The sequence below is a fragment of the Oncorhynchus mykiss genome, chromosome 21, assembly GCF_057628025.1.
Source record: "Oncorhynchus mykiss isolate SJ-2025 chromosome 21, ASM5762802v1, whole genome shotgun sequence".
In the NCBI taxonomy this organism is placed as follows: Eukaryota; Metazoa; Chordata; class Actinopteri; order Salmoniformes; family Salmonidae; genus Oncorhynchus; species Oncorhynchus mykiss.
In genome coordinates, this window is record NC_143042.1 from 2,211,926 (window position 1) to 2,228,586 (window position 16,661).

Genomic DNA, 16,661 nt, shown 5'->3' on the forward strand with positions numbered 1-16,661 from the left:
GTATAATCCTTAGACTTGACCTTAGCCTGGTCCCAGTTGGCTACAGGGATCTACAGTATAGGTCCACCAGACTAGGAAATGCTGGTCAATCTAAAACAGTCTCCTATTTACCTGCTGCAGGGTCATGGCGCTGGCTTGGCGCATCGACAACTCAGACACCACGGCCATCATCCTCCTGGTTGACTCCTTGATACGGCCCTGCAACTCATTCACCTGAGAGAGAGGAGAGAGAGGGGGTTGGTTAACGCACAGACAGCCTGACAGACTGACAGATAGACAGCCAGACTGACATGATATTTGAAAAGACAGAGTTTCTCTAGTCGGCGGGGTAGTTGGGAACATGTTCTACTAGTCTGGTCTGAACAGTACTAGTCTGAACAGTACTAGTCTGAACAGTACTAGCCTGGTCTGAACAGTACTAGTCTGGTCTGAACAGTACTAGTCTGGTCTGAACAGTACTAGCCTGGTCTGAACAGTACTAGCCTGGTCTGAACACTACTAGCCTGGTCTGAACAGTACTAGTCTGGTCTGAACAGTACTAGTCTGGTCTGAACAGTACTAGCCTGGTCTGAACAGTACTAGTCTGGTCTGAACAGTACTAGCCTGGTCTGAACAGTACTTGTCTGAACAGTACTAGCATGGCAAACTGATATCTAACATCCTCCAGATAAACTAATATCTAACATCCTCCAGATAAACTGATATCTAACATCCTCTAGATCAAACTAATATCCTCCAGATAAACTAATATATAACATCCTCCAGATCAAACTAATATCTAACATCCTCCAGATAAACTAATATCTAACATCCTCCAGATAAACTAATATCCTCCAGATAAACTAATATATAACATCCTCCAGATCAAACTAATATCTAACATCCTCCAGATAAACTAATATCTAACATCCTCCAGATAAACTAATATCTAACATCCTCCAGATAAACTGATATCTAACATACTCCAGATAAACTGATATCTAACATCCTCCAGATAAACTGATATCTAACATCCTCCAGATAAACTAATATATAACATCCTCTAGATCAAACTAATATCCTCCAGATAAACTAATATATAACATCCTCCAGATAAACTAATATCTAACATCCTCCAGATCAATCTAACATCCTCCAGATAAACTAATATCTAATATCCTCTAGATAAACTGATATCTGACATCCTCCAGATAAACTAATATCTAACATCCTCCAGATAAACTAATATCTAACATCCTCCAGATAAACTAATATCTAACATCCTCCAGATCAATCTAACATCCTCCAGATAAACTAATATCTAACATCCTCCAGATAAACTAATATATAACATCCTCCAGATCAAACTAATATCTAACATCCTCCAGATAAACTAATATCCTCCAGATAAACTAATATATAACATCCTCCAGATCCAACTAATATCTAACATCCTCCAGATAAACTAATATCTAACATCCTCCAGATAAACTAATATCTAACATCCTCCAGATAAACTGATATCTAACATCCTCCAGATAAACTGATATCTAACATCCTCCAGATAAACTAATATCTGACATCCTCCAGATAAACTAATATCTAACATCCTCCAGATAAACTAATATCTAACATCCTCCAGATAAACTAATATCTAACATCCTCCAGATAAACTAATATCCTCCAGATAAACTAATATCTAACATCCTCCAGATAAACTGATATCTAACATCCTCCAGATAAACTAATATCTAACATCCTCCAGATAAACTAATATCCTCCAGATAAACTAATATCTAACATCCTCCAGATAAACTGATATCTAACATCCTCCAGATAAACTGATATCTAACATACTCCAGATAAACTAATATCTAACATCCTCCAGATAAACTAATATCTAACATCCTCCAGATAAACTAATATATAACATCCTCTAGATCAAACTAATATCCTCCAGATAAACTAATATATAACATCCTCCAGATAAACTAATATCTAACATCCTCCAGATCAATCTAACATCCTCCAGATAAACTAATATCTAATATCCTCCAGATAAACTGATATCTGACATCCTCCAGATAAACTAATATCTAACATCCTCCAGATAAACTAATATCTAACATCCTCCAGATAAACTAATATCTAACATCCTCCAGATCAATCTAACATCCTCCAGATAAACTAATTTCTAACATCCTCCAGATAAACTAATATCTAACATCCTCTAGATCAAACTAATATCGTCCAGATAAACTAATATATAACATCCTCCAGATCAAACTAATATATAACATCCTCCAGATAAACTAATATCCTCCAGATAAACTAATATATAACATCCTCCAGATCCAACTAATATCTAATATCCTCCAGATAAACTAATATCTAACATCCTCCAGATAAACTAATATCTAACATCCTCCAGATAAACTGATATCTAACATCCTCCAGATAAACTGATATCTAACATCCTCCAGATAAACTAATATCTGACATCCTCCAGATAAACTAATATCTAACATCCTCCAGATAAACTAATATCTAACATCCTCCAGATAAACTAATATCTAACATCCTCCAGATAAACTAATATCCTCCAGATAAACTAATATCTAACATCCTCCAGATAAACTGATATCTAACATCCTCCAGATAAACTAATATCTAACATCCTCCAGATAAACTAATATCCTCCAGATAAACTAATATCTAACATCCTCCAGATAAACTGATATCTAACATCCTCCAGATAAACTAATATCTAACATCCTCCAGATCAATCTAACATCCTCCAGATAAACTAATATATAACATCCTCCAGATCAATCTAACATCCTCCAGATAAACTGATATCTAACATCCTCCAGATAAACTGATATCTAACATCCTCCAGATAAACTAATATCTAACATCCTCCAGATCAATCTAACATCCTCCAGATAAACTGATATCTAACATCCTCCAGATAAACTGATATCTGACATCCTCCAGATAAACTAATATCTAACATCCTCCAGATAAACTAATATCTAACATCCTCCAGATCAATCTAACATCCTCCAGATAAACTGATATCTAACATCCTCCAGATAAACTGATATCTAACAGCCTCCAGATAAACTGATATCTAACATCCTCCAGATAAACTAATATCTAACATCCTCCAGATCAATCTAACATCCTCCAGATAAACTGATATCTAACATCCTCCAGATAAACTAATATCTAACATCCTCCAGATCAATCTAATATCCTCCAGATAAACTAATATCTAACATCCTCCAGATAAACTAATATCTAACATCCTCCAGATCAATCTAACATCCTCCAGATAAACTAATATCTAACATCCTCCAGATAAACTCATATCTAACATCCTCCAGATCAATCTAACATCCTCCAGATAAACTAATATCTAACATCCTCCAGATCAATCTAACATCCTCCAGATAAACTGATATCTGACATCCTCCAGATAAACTGATATCTAACATCCTCCAGATCAATCTAACATCCTCCAGATAAACTAATATCTAACATCCTCCAGATCAATCTAACATCCTCCAGATAAACTAATATCTAACATCCTCCAGATCAATCTAATATCCTCCAGATAAACTGATATATAACATCCTCCAGATAAACTAATATCTAACATCCTCCAGATAAACTGATATCTAACATCCTCCAGATAAACTAATATCTGACATCCTCCAGATCAATCTAACATCCTCCAGATAAACTAATATCTGACATCCTCCAGATCAATCTAATATCCTCCAGATAAACTGATATATAACATCCTCCAGATAAACTCATATCTAACATCCTCCAGATAAACTGATATCTAACATCCTCCAGATAAACTAATATCTGACATCCTCCAGATCAATCTAACATCCTCCAGATAAACTAATATCTAACATCCTCCAGATAAACTGATATCTAACATCCTCCAGATAAACTAATATCTAACATCCTCCAGATAAACTGATATCTAACATCCTCCAGATAAACTAATATCTGACATCCTCCAGATAAACTGATATATAACATCCTCCAGATAAACTAATATCTAACATCCTCCAGATAAACTAATATCTGACATCCTCCAGATAAACTGATATCTAACATCCTCCAGATCAAACTAATATCTAATATCCTCCAGATAAACTAATATCTAACATCCTCCAGATCCCAGAGCCTCAGCTTGGCATGCTGGCTGCTGGGGCCCAGTGAGGTTATCTAAGCGTGCTGAGAGGATTTGCCTCAGAGTGCACAGCAACTTTGGCTCATTGGCTATGTGTGTGTGTAACATGGCTCATTGGCTGTGTGTGTGTTAGGGAGCGTGTGTCTTTGTGAGGCTGTGTGTGTGTAACATGGCTCATTGGCTGTGTGTGTGTTAGGGAGCGTGTGTCTTTGTGAGGCTGTGTGTGTGTGTAACATGACTCATTGGCTGTGTGTGTGTGTTAGGGAGTGTGTGTCTTTGTGAGGCTGTGTGTGTGTGTAACATGACTCATTGGCTGTGTGTGTGTTAGGGAGCGTGTGTCTTTGTGAGGCTGTGTGTGTGTAACATGGCTCATTGGCTGTGTGTGTGTTAGGGAGCGTGTGTCTTTGTGAGGCTGTGTGTGTGTAACATGGCTCATTGACTCATTGAGATAACTAACAGCCTTGGCCTGGTGGGCAGGTGATACTTCATCCAGGAGACACTGGGCTGGGCCCTGCAGGGAGCCGGGGTGAGAGGGCAGTCAGTCTGCTAGGCTGCACCAGGCACATGGAGCCACCACGCTCCAAGATCCTCTACCCCGACTGTGAGTGTGTGAATGGATGAGTTTGGCAGTAGATGCCTTCTTGGCTGCTTCCTTTGTGTGTGTGTGTGTGTGTGTGTGTGTGTGTGTGTACCCTTTTGGCTGCCTCCTGTGTGTGTGTGTGTGTGTGTGTGTGTGTGTGTACCTTCTTGGCTAGCTGCAGTGTGTCCTGCTTGCCGTTCTCGGCCTTAGCTCTGATTCGCTGAGAAAGCCGGGTCACCTGCTCAAACACCAAGTCCTTCTCCAGGAGCAGCTCTTCCCGCTCCGCCAAGCCAACCTCCAGCTGAACACACACACACACACACACACACACACACACACACACACACACACACACACACACACACACACACACACACACACACACACACACACACACACACACACACACCTTCAACCTCAATCAATTATAACGACGGGATGTGATTAATTGGTGGTAATCTTGATTGATGACTTCACCTTCCCTCAAGAAAAGTGGCATAGTTTGTGTTCCTAGTCTCCTTCAGATACACTGCCCGTTTAGACTCAGACCTTCCCACTGTTCTGAAATCTGCCTGCAGGACTGTAAAGCAGCTTCAGTACTGTAGGCTTTACCTGTTCTATCTTCTGGATGAGTTCAACAGGAGATGGGTCGTTCCCCTCCAGCTCTCTGGCCCTGTTCTCCTGTCCTGGATCCTCCAGGGCCTTCTCTAGCTCCAACATACGCTCCTTACACTCTGACAGCTACAGGACAGAACAGGAGAGGGAAGAGAGGAGACAGAAGAGAGGAGAAGAGAGGAGAAGAATAGAGGAGAAGAGAAGATAGGAGAGGAGAAGAATAGAGGAGAAGAGAAGAAAGGAGAGGAGAAAAGAAGGGAGAAGTGGACTTTTATTATCCATGAGGATATTCAGAGACCATTGGAGGCTGCTGAGGGGAGGACGGCTCATAATAATGACTGGAACGGAGCGAATGGAAACCATGGAAACCATGTGTCTGATGTATTTGATACCATTCCACTGATTCCGGTCCAGCCATTACCACAAGCCTCTCCTCCCAAATTAAGGTGCCACCAACCTCCTGTGTCAGAGACCAACTCAACCTCACAATCATCTAAATTTTGTTGGGATGATGTGTTAGACAACACCATGACAGAAGTCATTATGGTTTGTTTCAGCATGACGAGCAGCTTAACAGATACACTAGGCTTCCTTTCCTGGTTACCATTACATCAATTAGCATTCATAGGGTTTGTTTCTGCATGATCTGCAAGTTAATATGAGTTGCAGGTTAATAACATGTAGGTTTCCTATCCTGATAACCATTATATCATTTCTCATTATTCACAGAATTACTGTAACTCAGCTGTTGACCCCAGAATGGAGATTTGGGATGTGCACATCTTTCACACAGCCATGGTTCCTACACATGTCCGCGCATGGAGCTCCACGCCACGCCACGGTATAAATGAACCCGTCGGGAGACACATCACTACCCTCTCCTTCTGCGTGTGTGATGCACATTCTCTTCCAGCTGAAGCTGCCTAATGAAGCAGAGCTGATCGGGAGGAGAAGAGGTCAACAGACAGGAAGAGAAAAGAAGCTCCTTTACGTCTCTTCTGCCTTTAATGAAGGAGGGATGATCCTAGCAGGTCTGTGACAGGACGAGCGTAGCTGCATTAGTCCTGTTTAACACCATACATCTCATATGATCATGGAGTCCAGTGGAAGTAAGCACGCTCAGAGACAGTCTCACACCTTCTCTGTCTCCGGTGTCTTCCTGTCATGTGATGTAATGTGTACGTGTTCTAAGAAACATCCTCCATGGACTCCAACAACGGAATGAGATTTTCAAATGCCTCTGCTGTTCATAATCAAACTCTGATGGACTAAAAGACGACTGTACTGTAGACTGAGACCACCCTCAGAGAGAGACCGAGAGGAAAGAGAGAGACAGAGAAAAAGAGGGAGAGAGAGAGAACAAGAGAATGTGAGAGTGAGAGATTGGATCTGAGACCTTCATTACATTAGAGGCTGATGATTTACTATGTGATTTAATCACTCTGCACACCACCCTCACATCACTCACATCAGTCAGAGAGAGAAACAGAGATGCATGCTGAGGCCCATACTGGAGGACGTCACTGTCTCACTGCCTGACTGGCTGGTTGGTTAACTGTCTCACTGCCTGACTGGCTGGTTGGTTAACTGTCTCACTGCCTGACTGGCTGGTTGGTTAACTGTCTCACTGACTGGCTGGCTGGTTGGTTAACTGTCTCACTGCCTGACTGGCTGACAGTGACTGACTGTCTGGTTGGTTAACTGTCTCACTGACTGACTGTCTGGTTGGTTAACTGTCTCACTGCCTGACTGTCTGGTTGGTTAACTGTCTCACTGCCTGACTGGCTGACAGTGACTGACTTTCTGGTTGGTTAACTGTCTCACTGCCTGACTGGCTGACAGTGACTGACTTTCTGGTTGGTTAACTGTCTCACTGCCTGACTGGCTGACAGTGACTGACTGTCTGGTTGGTTAACTGTCTCACTGCCTGACTGGCTGTCTGGTTGGTTAACTATCTCACTGCCTGACTGGCTGTCTGGTTGGTTAACTGTCTCACTGCCTGACTGACTGTCTCTGTACTGTAAAACCCCCACGCCCTCAGAGCACTGATAAACCAGGGCATCTCTGTACTGTAAAACCCCCACCGCCCTCAGAGCACTGATAAACCAGGGCATCTCTGTACTGTAAAACCCCCACCGCCCTCAGAGCACTGATAAACCAGGACATCTCTGTACTGTAAAACCCCCATGCCATCAGAGCACTGATAAACCAGGGCATCTCTGTACTGTAAAACCCCCACCGCCCTCAGAGCACTGATAAACCAGGGCATCTCTGTACTGTAAAACCCCCATGCCATCAGAGCACTGATAAACCAGGGCATCTCTGTACTGTAAAACCCCCACGCCCTCAGAGCACTGATAAACCAGGGCATCTCTGTACTGTAAAACCCCCACCGCCCTCAGAGCACTGATAAACCAGGGCAGCTCTGTACTGTAAAACCCCCACCGCCCTCAGAGCACTGATAAACCAGGGCATCTCTGTACTGTAAAACCCCCACGCCCTCAGAGCACTGATAAACCAGGGCATCTCTGTACTGTAAAACCCCCACCGCCCTCAGAGCACTGATAAACCAGGGCAGCTCTGTACTGTAAAACCCCCACCGCCCTCAGAGCACTGATAAACCAGGGCATCTCTGTACTGTAAAACCCCCACCGCCCTCAGAGCACTGATAAACCAGGGCATCTCTGTACTGTAAAACCCCCACCGCCCTCAGAGCACTGATAAACCAGGGCATCTCTGTACTGTAAAAAAGTTGAATTGTTTATTTGGAAGCGATTAAAGATAGCTTCTGGCTTGGTACAAGGAAAGCTATCCAGAGTGTATATTGAATTTCACACACAAACTTTAATATTTTATACTGTGTGATCTTAAGTGCATTCTAACAACAGACACAGTCCTCTCTGAAGTGTAAACAGCCTGAGAATAAGACACATCTGTTTCACAGTAACACATTGTTGTTTAATGTGATCACATCATGGTGGATCGGGAACGCTGTTTACTTCATCTCTGCCAATACCACAATCCCCCTGACTGTCTAAATCACACAGTCTCCCCCTGACTGTCTAAATCACACAGTCTCCCCCTGACTGTCTAAATCACACAGTCTCCCCCTGACTGTCTAAATCACACAGTCTCCCCCTGACTGTCTAAATCACACAGTCTCCCCCTGACTGTCTAAATCACACAGTCTCCCCCTGACTGTCTAAATCACACAGTCTCCCCCTGACTGTCTAAAACACACAGTCTCCCCCTGACTGTCTAAAACACACAGTCTCCCCCTGACTGTCTAAATCACACAGTCTCCCCCTGACTGTCTAAAACACAGTCTCCCACGACTGTCTAAAACACACAGTCTCCGTCTGACTGTCTAAATCACACAGTCCCCCCTGACTGTCTAAATCACACAGTCTCCCCCTGACTGTCTAAAACACAGTCTCCCATGACTGTCTAAATCACACAGTCTCCCCCTGACTGTCTAAATCACACAGTCTCCCCCTGACTGTCTAAATCACACAGTCTCCCCCTGACTGTCTAAATCACACAGTATCCGCCTGACTGTCTAAAATACAGTCTCCCCTGACTGTCTAAATCACACAGTCTCCCCCTGACTGTCTAAATCACACAGTCTCCCCCTGACTGTCTAAATCACACAGTCTCCCCTTGACTGTCTAAATCACACAGTCTCCCCCTGACTGTCTAAATCACACAGTCTCCCCCTGACTGTCTAAATAACACAGTCTCCCCTTGACTGTCTAAATCACACAGTCTCCCCCTGACTGTCTAAATCACACAGTCTCCGCCTGACTTTCTAAAATACACAGTCTCCCCTGACTGTCTAAATCACACAGTCTCCGTCTGACTGTCTAAAACACACAGTCTCCCCCTGACTGTCTAAAGCACAGTCTCCCCCTGACTGTTTAAAACACACAGTCTCCCCCTGACTGGCTAAATCACACAGTCTCCCCCTGACTGTCTAAATCACACAGTCTCCCCCTGACTGTCTAAATCACACAGTCTCCCCTTGACTGTCTAAATCACAGTCTCCCCCTGACTGTCTAAATCACACAGTCTCCCCCTGACTGTCTAAATAACACAGTCTCCCCTTGACTGTCTAAATCACAGTCTCCTCCTGACTGTCTAAATCACACAGATCACACAGTCTCCCCCTGACTGTCTAAATCACACAGTCTCCGCCTGACTTTCTAAAATACACAGTCTCCCCTGACTGTCTAAATCACACAGTCTCCCCCTGACTGTCTAAATCACACAGTCTCCCCCTGACTGTCTAAATCACACAGTCTCCCCTTGACTGTCTAAATCACAGTCTCCCCCTGACTGTCTAAATCACACAGTCTCCCCCTGACTGTCTAAAACACAGTCTCCCCCTGACTGTCTAAATCACACAGTCTCCCCTGACTGTCTAAATCACACAGATCACACAGTCTCCCCCTGACTGTCTAAATCACACAGTCTCCCCCTGACTGTCTAAAACACAGTCTCCCCCTGACTGTCTAAATCACACAGTCTCCCCCTGACTGTCTAAAACACACAGTCTCCCCTGACTGTCTAAAACACAGTCTCCCCTGACTGTCTAAAACACAGTCTCCCCCTGACTGTCTAAATCACACAGTCTTCCCCTGCCTGACTGTCTAAATCACACAGTCTTCCCCTGCCTGACTGTCTAAACCACATACCCAACAGCACAGCTGAGGAACAGAGGGGTGGATGGGATAGATGGATGAATGGCTTGACTGATTTATGGATGGAAGGCAACAGAATAGGACAAAACTATGGTAGAATTTTCCACTGTCAGAAAGCAGCTGAGCGGGGATTGGAGAGTTGAGGAGTCTGTCCCAATTCCACCCATCCTCTCCAGTGGGCACTGAGAGCCCTGTGAGACTTGGTCTCAATTCCACCCATCCTCTCCAGTGGGCACTGAGAGCACTGTGAGACTTGGTCCCAATTCCACCCATCCTCTCCAGTGGGCACTGAGAGCACTGTGAGACTTGGTCCCAATTCCACCCATCCTCTCCAGTGGGCACTGAGAGCACTGTGAGACTTGGTCCCAATTCCACCCATCCTCTCCAGTGGGCACTGAGAGCCCTGTGAGACTTGGTCTCAATTCCACCCATACTCTCCAGTGGGCACTGAGAGCCCTGTGAGACTTGGTCCCAATTCCACCCATCCTCTCCAGTGGGCACTGAGAGCCCTGTGAGACTTGGTCCCAATTCCACTCATACTCTCCAGTGGGCACTGAGAGCACTGTGAGACTTGGTCTCAATTCCACCCATACTCTACAGTGGGCACTGAGAGCCCTGTGAGACTTGGTCCCAATTCCACCCATCCTCTCCAGTGGGCACTGAGAGCCCTGTGAGACTTGATCTCAATTCCACCCATACTCTACAGTGGGCACTGAGAGCCCTGTGAGACTTGGTCCCAATTCCACCCATCCTCTCCAGTGGGCACTGAGAGCCCTGTGAGACTTGGTCCCAATTCCACCCATCCTCTCCAGTGGGCACTGAGAGCACTGTGAGACTTGGTCTCAATTCCACCCATACTCTCCAGTGGGCACTGAGAGCCCTGTGAGACTTGGTCCCAATTCCACCCATACTCTCATGTGGGCACTGAGAGCACTGTGAGACTTGGTCCCAATTCCACCCATACTCTCATGTGGGCACTGAGAGCACTGTGAGACTTGGTCCCAATTCCACCCATCCTCTCCAGTGGGCACTGAGAGCCCTGTGAGACTTGGCGCCATAAGAAGCCACTACCCCTTAGTTATTGGGGCCAGGTTCCAGAATCCAGACAGAGACATTGCGGCCATCAGGGGACATCCACTGCCTGTTGGTCATTATGGATTGATTCCAGTAAAGAGCAGTGGGCCAATGCCACCCCAACCCAGGCCTCAACCCTCAGCTCCGGCCCCGGCTCCAATGCCACCCCAACCCAGGCCTCAACCCTCAGCTCCGGCTCCAATGCCACCCCAACCCAGGCCTCAACCCTCAGCTCCGGCCCCGGCTCCAATGCCACCCCAACCCAGGCCTCAACCCTCAGCTCCGGCCCTGGCACCAATGCCACCCCAACCCAGGCCTCAACCCTCATCTCCGGCCCTGGCTCCAATGCCACCTCAACCCAGGCCTCAACCCTCAGCTCCGGCCCCGGCTCCAATGCCACCCCAACCCAGGCCTCAACCCTCATCTCCGGCCCCGGCTCCAATGCTGGCCTGTCTGGCTTGTAGACAGAGAGAGGAATGTCTCTATAAAAGTGCCAGGTTATGGAACGACAAAGGTCACCTATTCAGCCGAGGAACAACCGAGGCATGGAATCATAGAACAGTTCTGAATTCATTCACCCTTAGTAAAAAGCTAACTACAGTAACTAAGAGCAATGGGTGAGGTCAGGAAATTAAAGCTCAAATACCACCTGTCTGATGAGGCAACAGAGGCTGTCTCTCTCAGACTTAGCCTTTGTGACAGTGTTTGGGTTACTATTATCATTGGGTTTACTTGATAGCTACCTACACAAATAGCTAGCTAGAACAAAGTGTTAATAAGATAAATTAATTAAACAGATTAAAAGCATTACAAATAAGTTCTCTGGTTACATTGGCACTGTAGCTAATGAACCTCCCTACTAACCCAGTGGTATTCAAAGTCAGGGTTGCAACTAACCCCACATGGTGGAACTGCAGTGGGGTCACCCCCCCCCCCCCCAAAAAAAATATATAACAGTTCAGATTATTGTTATACGTTTTTGAAAAATATAATTTATTGAGTAAAAGTATTTATTGGTTTCTTTTCACTTTGATAAGAAAATGCAATGAATTTAAGGTTATTTGTTGATATAAAAATCTAAATGTACAGATTTTAAGGTTTAAGATTTGGCCTTGAATGGAGTCGTGAGAAATTCTGTCTGAAAAAAAGGGATCCCGCTGAATGTTTTTAATAGCATTGCTCTAACCCTTTGAGCACTGACCATCACAGGAGGATGGTGAAGGGAGGACGGCTCATAATAATGCCTGGAATGGAAGAATGAAATGGTATTATACACAAGGAAACCATGGAAACCATGTGTTTAATGGGTTTGAAACCATTCCATTCAATCCATTCAGCCCTTCCTCTGATTTAGAGTGCCACCAGCCACCACTGCTGAGCTATTGAATCCATTAAAGATATGCTCCAGAACTTTGGTGACTAGTAAATATTTTTTAAACCACCTGCTTTGGGCCAGATGTATCAATATGTAGTTCATACATGCACAATCTATGAGCAGATTACTCTCTTAATTAGCCACGAAAGCGACTGTTTTCTGGAAGCTGTGCTGTGCCATTTTCCCTACATTTCCCCCCCATGTGGGCCAGACCCTTAGTAAATCGAGTTTCAGCCAATGAGCTTCAGTCCTGCGCCATTTGAGTGACACAACAGAGCGAGAGAGAGAGAGAGAGAGCAATGACGTGGTGCACATATCTGCACATATGTGACGTAGTACACCATTTTTGGGGACCACTTTTGACTCATGGGTGCTACTTTCAGAACCGCCTGATAAAAAGTATACAAAAGTACCGGAGCATCTCTTTAAGTGTTTTTTCTCCAGGGTGTCCTTGTCAGGTCCCTACTGGCAGATGGTGTCATGGAGAAGCTATCTGAGGAGGCATATAGCCAGCTACCCATTAGGCTACAGTCCTCTCCAGTCAGAGATGTTGGCGAGGGCAGCCATGTTGCCGTACAACAGTACTACCACAGAGTTAGCAACCAGTTCTCAGAGGTTCCTATCCATTTCCTCCCGTCAGATGCTGAGACCTGCCCTTTGACTGACAGTCCAGTGTTATCTGACGTCAGACAACAGGGTCGTATTCACAAGGCACTAAACGGAAGAAAACTGACTGAAACAGGGAGGGACTAGCTGAACTAACCAATAAGAAAAGGTTTGTTTTTTCTTTGTCTGTTGCAAAGCGTTTTGGAACGGTTTGCCTTCGTGAATATGACCCAGGCTTCTAATGTACCTGTATCTGCAGCATGGTGCTCTCTCCCTTCAGTCTCCTCTGGCAGGGCAGCAGCTTCCTGCTGAGGGCTGTCTGTCTTCCTTCTTCCTTGGTGATCATCTGCAGGCAGCGCGTCTCTTCCTCCAGCGCCTGCATCTCTATGTTACCGTCTCTGATCAGGCCCTCCTGAACATTCACCTTCTCGTAGAAAATACACATCTCCTCCTCACGCTCCAGCAACTGTACCCCTCTGCCAGAGACAGAGAGAGAGAAACCACTGAGAGAGCTACCAAATTGTAAAGTAGGGATGAGGATAGGTCAAATACCATCAGTAGCCGCCCAATTGCCCACATTGTTCAGCATCGTTGCCTGTAGTTAGTCGTAAGCAATAGCTGCCTTACCCTATCTCATATGTAGAATCTTGGTTGGTGGTCATGTGGACAGTGCAAACTGATCAACAGAAAGCCAGACTCACCTGTCATAGCCGCTCTGCATGGTCGTGCTTTGGCTCCTCCTCATCTGACAGACTCACCTGTCATTGCCGCTCTGCATGGCCGTGCTTTGGCTCCTCCTCATCTGACAGACAGACTCACCTGTCATAGCCGCTCTGCATGGCCGTGCTTTGGCTCCTCCTCATCTGACAGACAAACTCACCTGTCATTGCCGCTCTGCATGGCCGTGCTTTGGCTCCTCCTCATCTGACAGACAGACTCACCTGTCATTGCCGCTCTGCATGGCCGTGCTTTGGCTCTTCCTCTTCGGACAGACAGACAGACTCTCCTGTCATTGAGGCTCTGCATGGTCGTGTTTTGGCTCTTCCTCTTCGGACAGACAGACAGACTCTCCTGTCATTGAGGCTCTGCATGGTCGTGTTTTGGCTCTTCCTCTTCAGACAGACAGACAGACTCTCCTGTCATTGAGGCTCTGCATGGCCGCGTCATGGTTCTCCCTCTTCGGACAGACAGGCAGACAAACAGACAGACTACCAGACTCACCTGTCATTGCGACTCTGCACGGCGTTGTCGTGGCTCTTCCTCATCTGTAGCAGGTTCTGTTCATGGTAGTTGATCATGTGGGTCAGCCGGCCCAAGTTCAGCTTCTGCTCCTCCCTCTTCTGTCTCATCTCATGAAGCACCAGGGTCACCTTGGAGATGGGATCAGAACAGAGAAACATCATAACCCAGGTCACCTTGGAGATGAGATCAGAACAGAGAAACATCATAACCCTAACCCAGGTCACCTTGGAGATGGGATCAGAACAGAGAAACATCATAACCCTAACCCAGGTCACCTTGGAGATGAGATCAGAACAGAGAAACATCATAACCCAGGTCACCTTGGAGATGGGATCAGAACAGAGAAACATCATAACCCAGGTCACCTTGGAGATGGGATCAGAACAGAGAAACATCATAACCCAGGTCACCTTGGAGATGAGATCAGAACAGAGAAACATCATAACCCAGGTCACCTTGGAGATGGGATCAGAACAGAGAAACAACATAACCCAGGTCACCTTGGAGATGAGATCAGAACAGAGACACATCATAACCCAGGTCACCTTGGAGATGGGATCAGAACAGAGAAACATCATAACCCAGGTCACCTTGGAGATGGGATCAGAACAGAGAAACAACATAACCCAGGTCACCTTGGAGATGAGATCAGAACAGAGAAACATCATAACCCAGGTCACCTTGGAGATGAGATCAGAACAGAGAAACATCATAACCCTAACCCAGGTCACTTTGGAGATGAGATCAGAACAGAGAAACATCATAACCCTAACCCAGGTCACCTTGGAGATCAGAACAGAGAAACATCATAACCCAGGTCACCTTGGAGATGGGATCAGAACAGAGAAACATCATAACCCTAACCCAGGTCACCTTGGAGATGGGATCAGAACAGAGAAACAACATAACACTAACCCAAGTCACCTTGGAGATGGGATCAGAACAGAGAAACATCATAACCATAACCCAGGTCACCTTGGAGATGAGATCAGAACAGAGAAACATCATAACCATAACCCAGGTCACCTTGGAGATGAGATCAGAACAGAGAAACATCATAACCCAGGTCACCTTGGAGATGAGATCAGAACAGAGAAACATCATAACCCTAACCCAGGTCACCTTGGAGATGGGATCAGAACAGAGAAACATCATAACCCAGGTCACCTTGGAGATGGGATCAGAACAGAGAAACATCATAACCCTAACCCAGGTCACCTTGGAGATGAGATCAGAACAGAGAAACATCATAACCCAGGTCACCTTGGAGATGGGATCAGAACAGAGAAACATCATAACCCAGGTCACCTTGGAGATGAGATCAGAACAGAGAAACAACATAACACTAACCCAGGTCACCTTGGAGATGGGATCAGAACAGAGAAACATCATAACCCAGGTCACCTTGGAGATGGGATCAGAACAGAGAAACATCATAACCCTAACCCAGGTCACCTTGGAGATGAGATCAGAACAGAGAAACAACATAACACTAACCCAGGTCACCTTGGAGATGAGATCAGAACAGAGAAACATCATAACCCTAACCCAGGTCACCTTGGAGATCAGAACAGAGAAACATCATAACCCAGGTCACCTTGGAGATGGGATCAGAACAGAGAAACATCATAACCCTAACCCAGGTCACCTTGGAGATGAGATCAGAACAGAGAAACATCATAACCCTAACCCAGGTCACCTTGGAGATGAGATCAGAACAGAGAAACATCATAACCCAGGTCACCTTGGAGATGAGATCAGAACAGAGAAACATCATAACCCAGGTCACCTTGGAGATGAGATCAGAACAGAGAAACAACATAACCCAGGTCACCTTGGAGATGGGATCAGAACAGAGAAACAACATAACTCAGGTCACCTTGGAGATGAGATCAGAACAGAGAAACATCATAACCCAGGTCACCTTGGAGATGAGATCAGAACAGAGAAACATCATAACCCAGGTCACCTTGGAGATGGGATCAGAACAGAGAAACATCATAACCCTAACCCAGGTCACCTTGGAGATGGGATCAGAACAGAGAAACATCATAACCCAGGTCACCTTGGAGATGGGATCAGAACAGAGAAACATCATAACCCAGGTCACCTTGGAGATGGGATCAGAACAGCGAAACATCCTAACCCAGGTCACCTTGGAGATGGGATCAGAACAGAGAAACATCATAACCCAGGTCACCTTGGAGATGGGATCAGAACAGAGAAACATCATAACCCAGGTCACCTTGGAGATGGGATCAGAACAGAGAAACA

At 45.3% G+C, this 16,661-nt stretch overlaps 1 protein-coding gene across 1 annotated transcript in view; it reads right to left on the bottom strand.

Moving 5' to 3' along the window:
* The window catches only part of LOC110531911 (coiled-coil domain-containing protein 146), a 71,360-nt gene that overhangs the window by 2,961 nt on the left and 51,738 nt on the right, over positions 1–16,661 (bottom strand). Inside the window, exons 15-19 of the mRNA XM_090213416.1 lie at positions 14,367–14,515; positions 13,393–13,621; positions 5,388–5,516; positions 4,939–5,076; positions 112–213 (exon numbers count right to left, since the gene is read on the bottom strand). Coding sequence (XP_090069542.1) covers positions 112–213; positions 4,939–5,076; positions 5,388–5,516; positions 13,393–13,621; positions 14,367–14,515 — 747 coding nt within the window. The remainder of the gene's footprint in view (positions 1–111; positions 214–4,938; positions 5,077–5,387; positions 5,517–13,392; positions 13,622–14,366; positions 14,516–16,661) is intronic.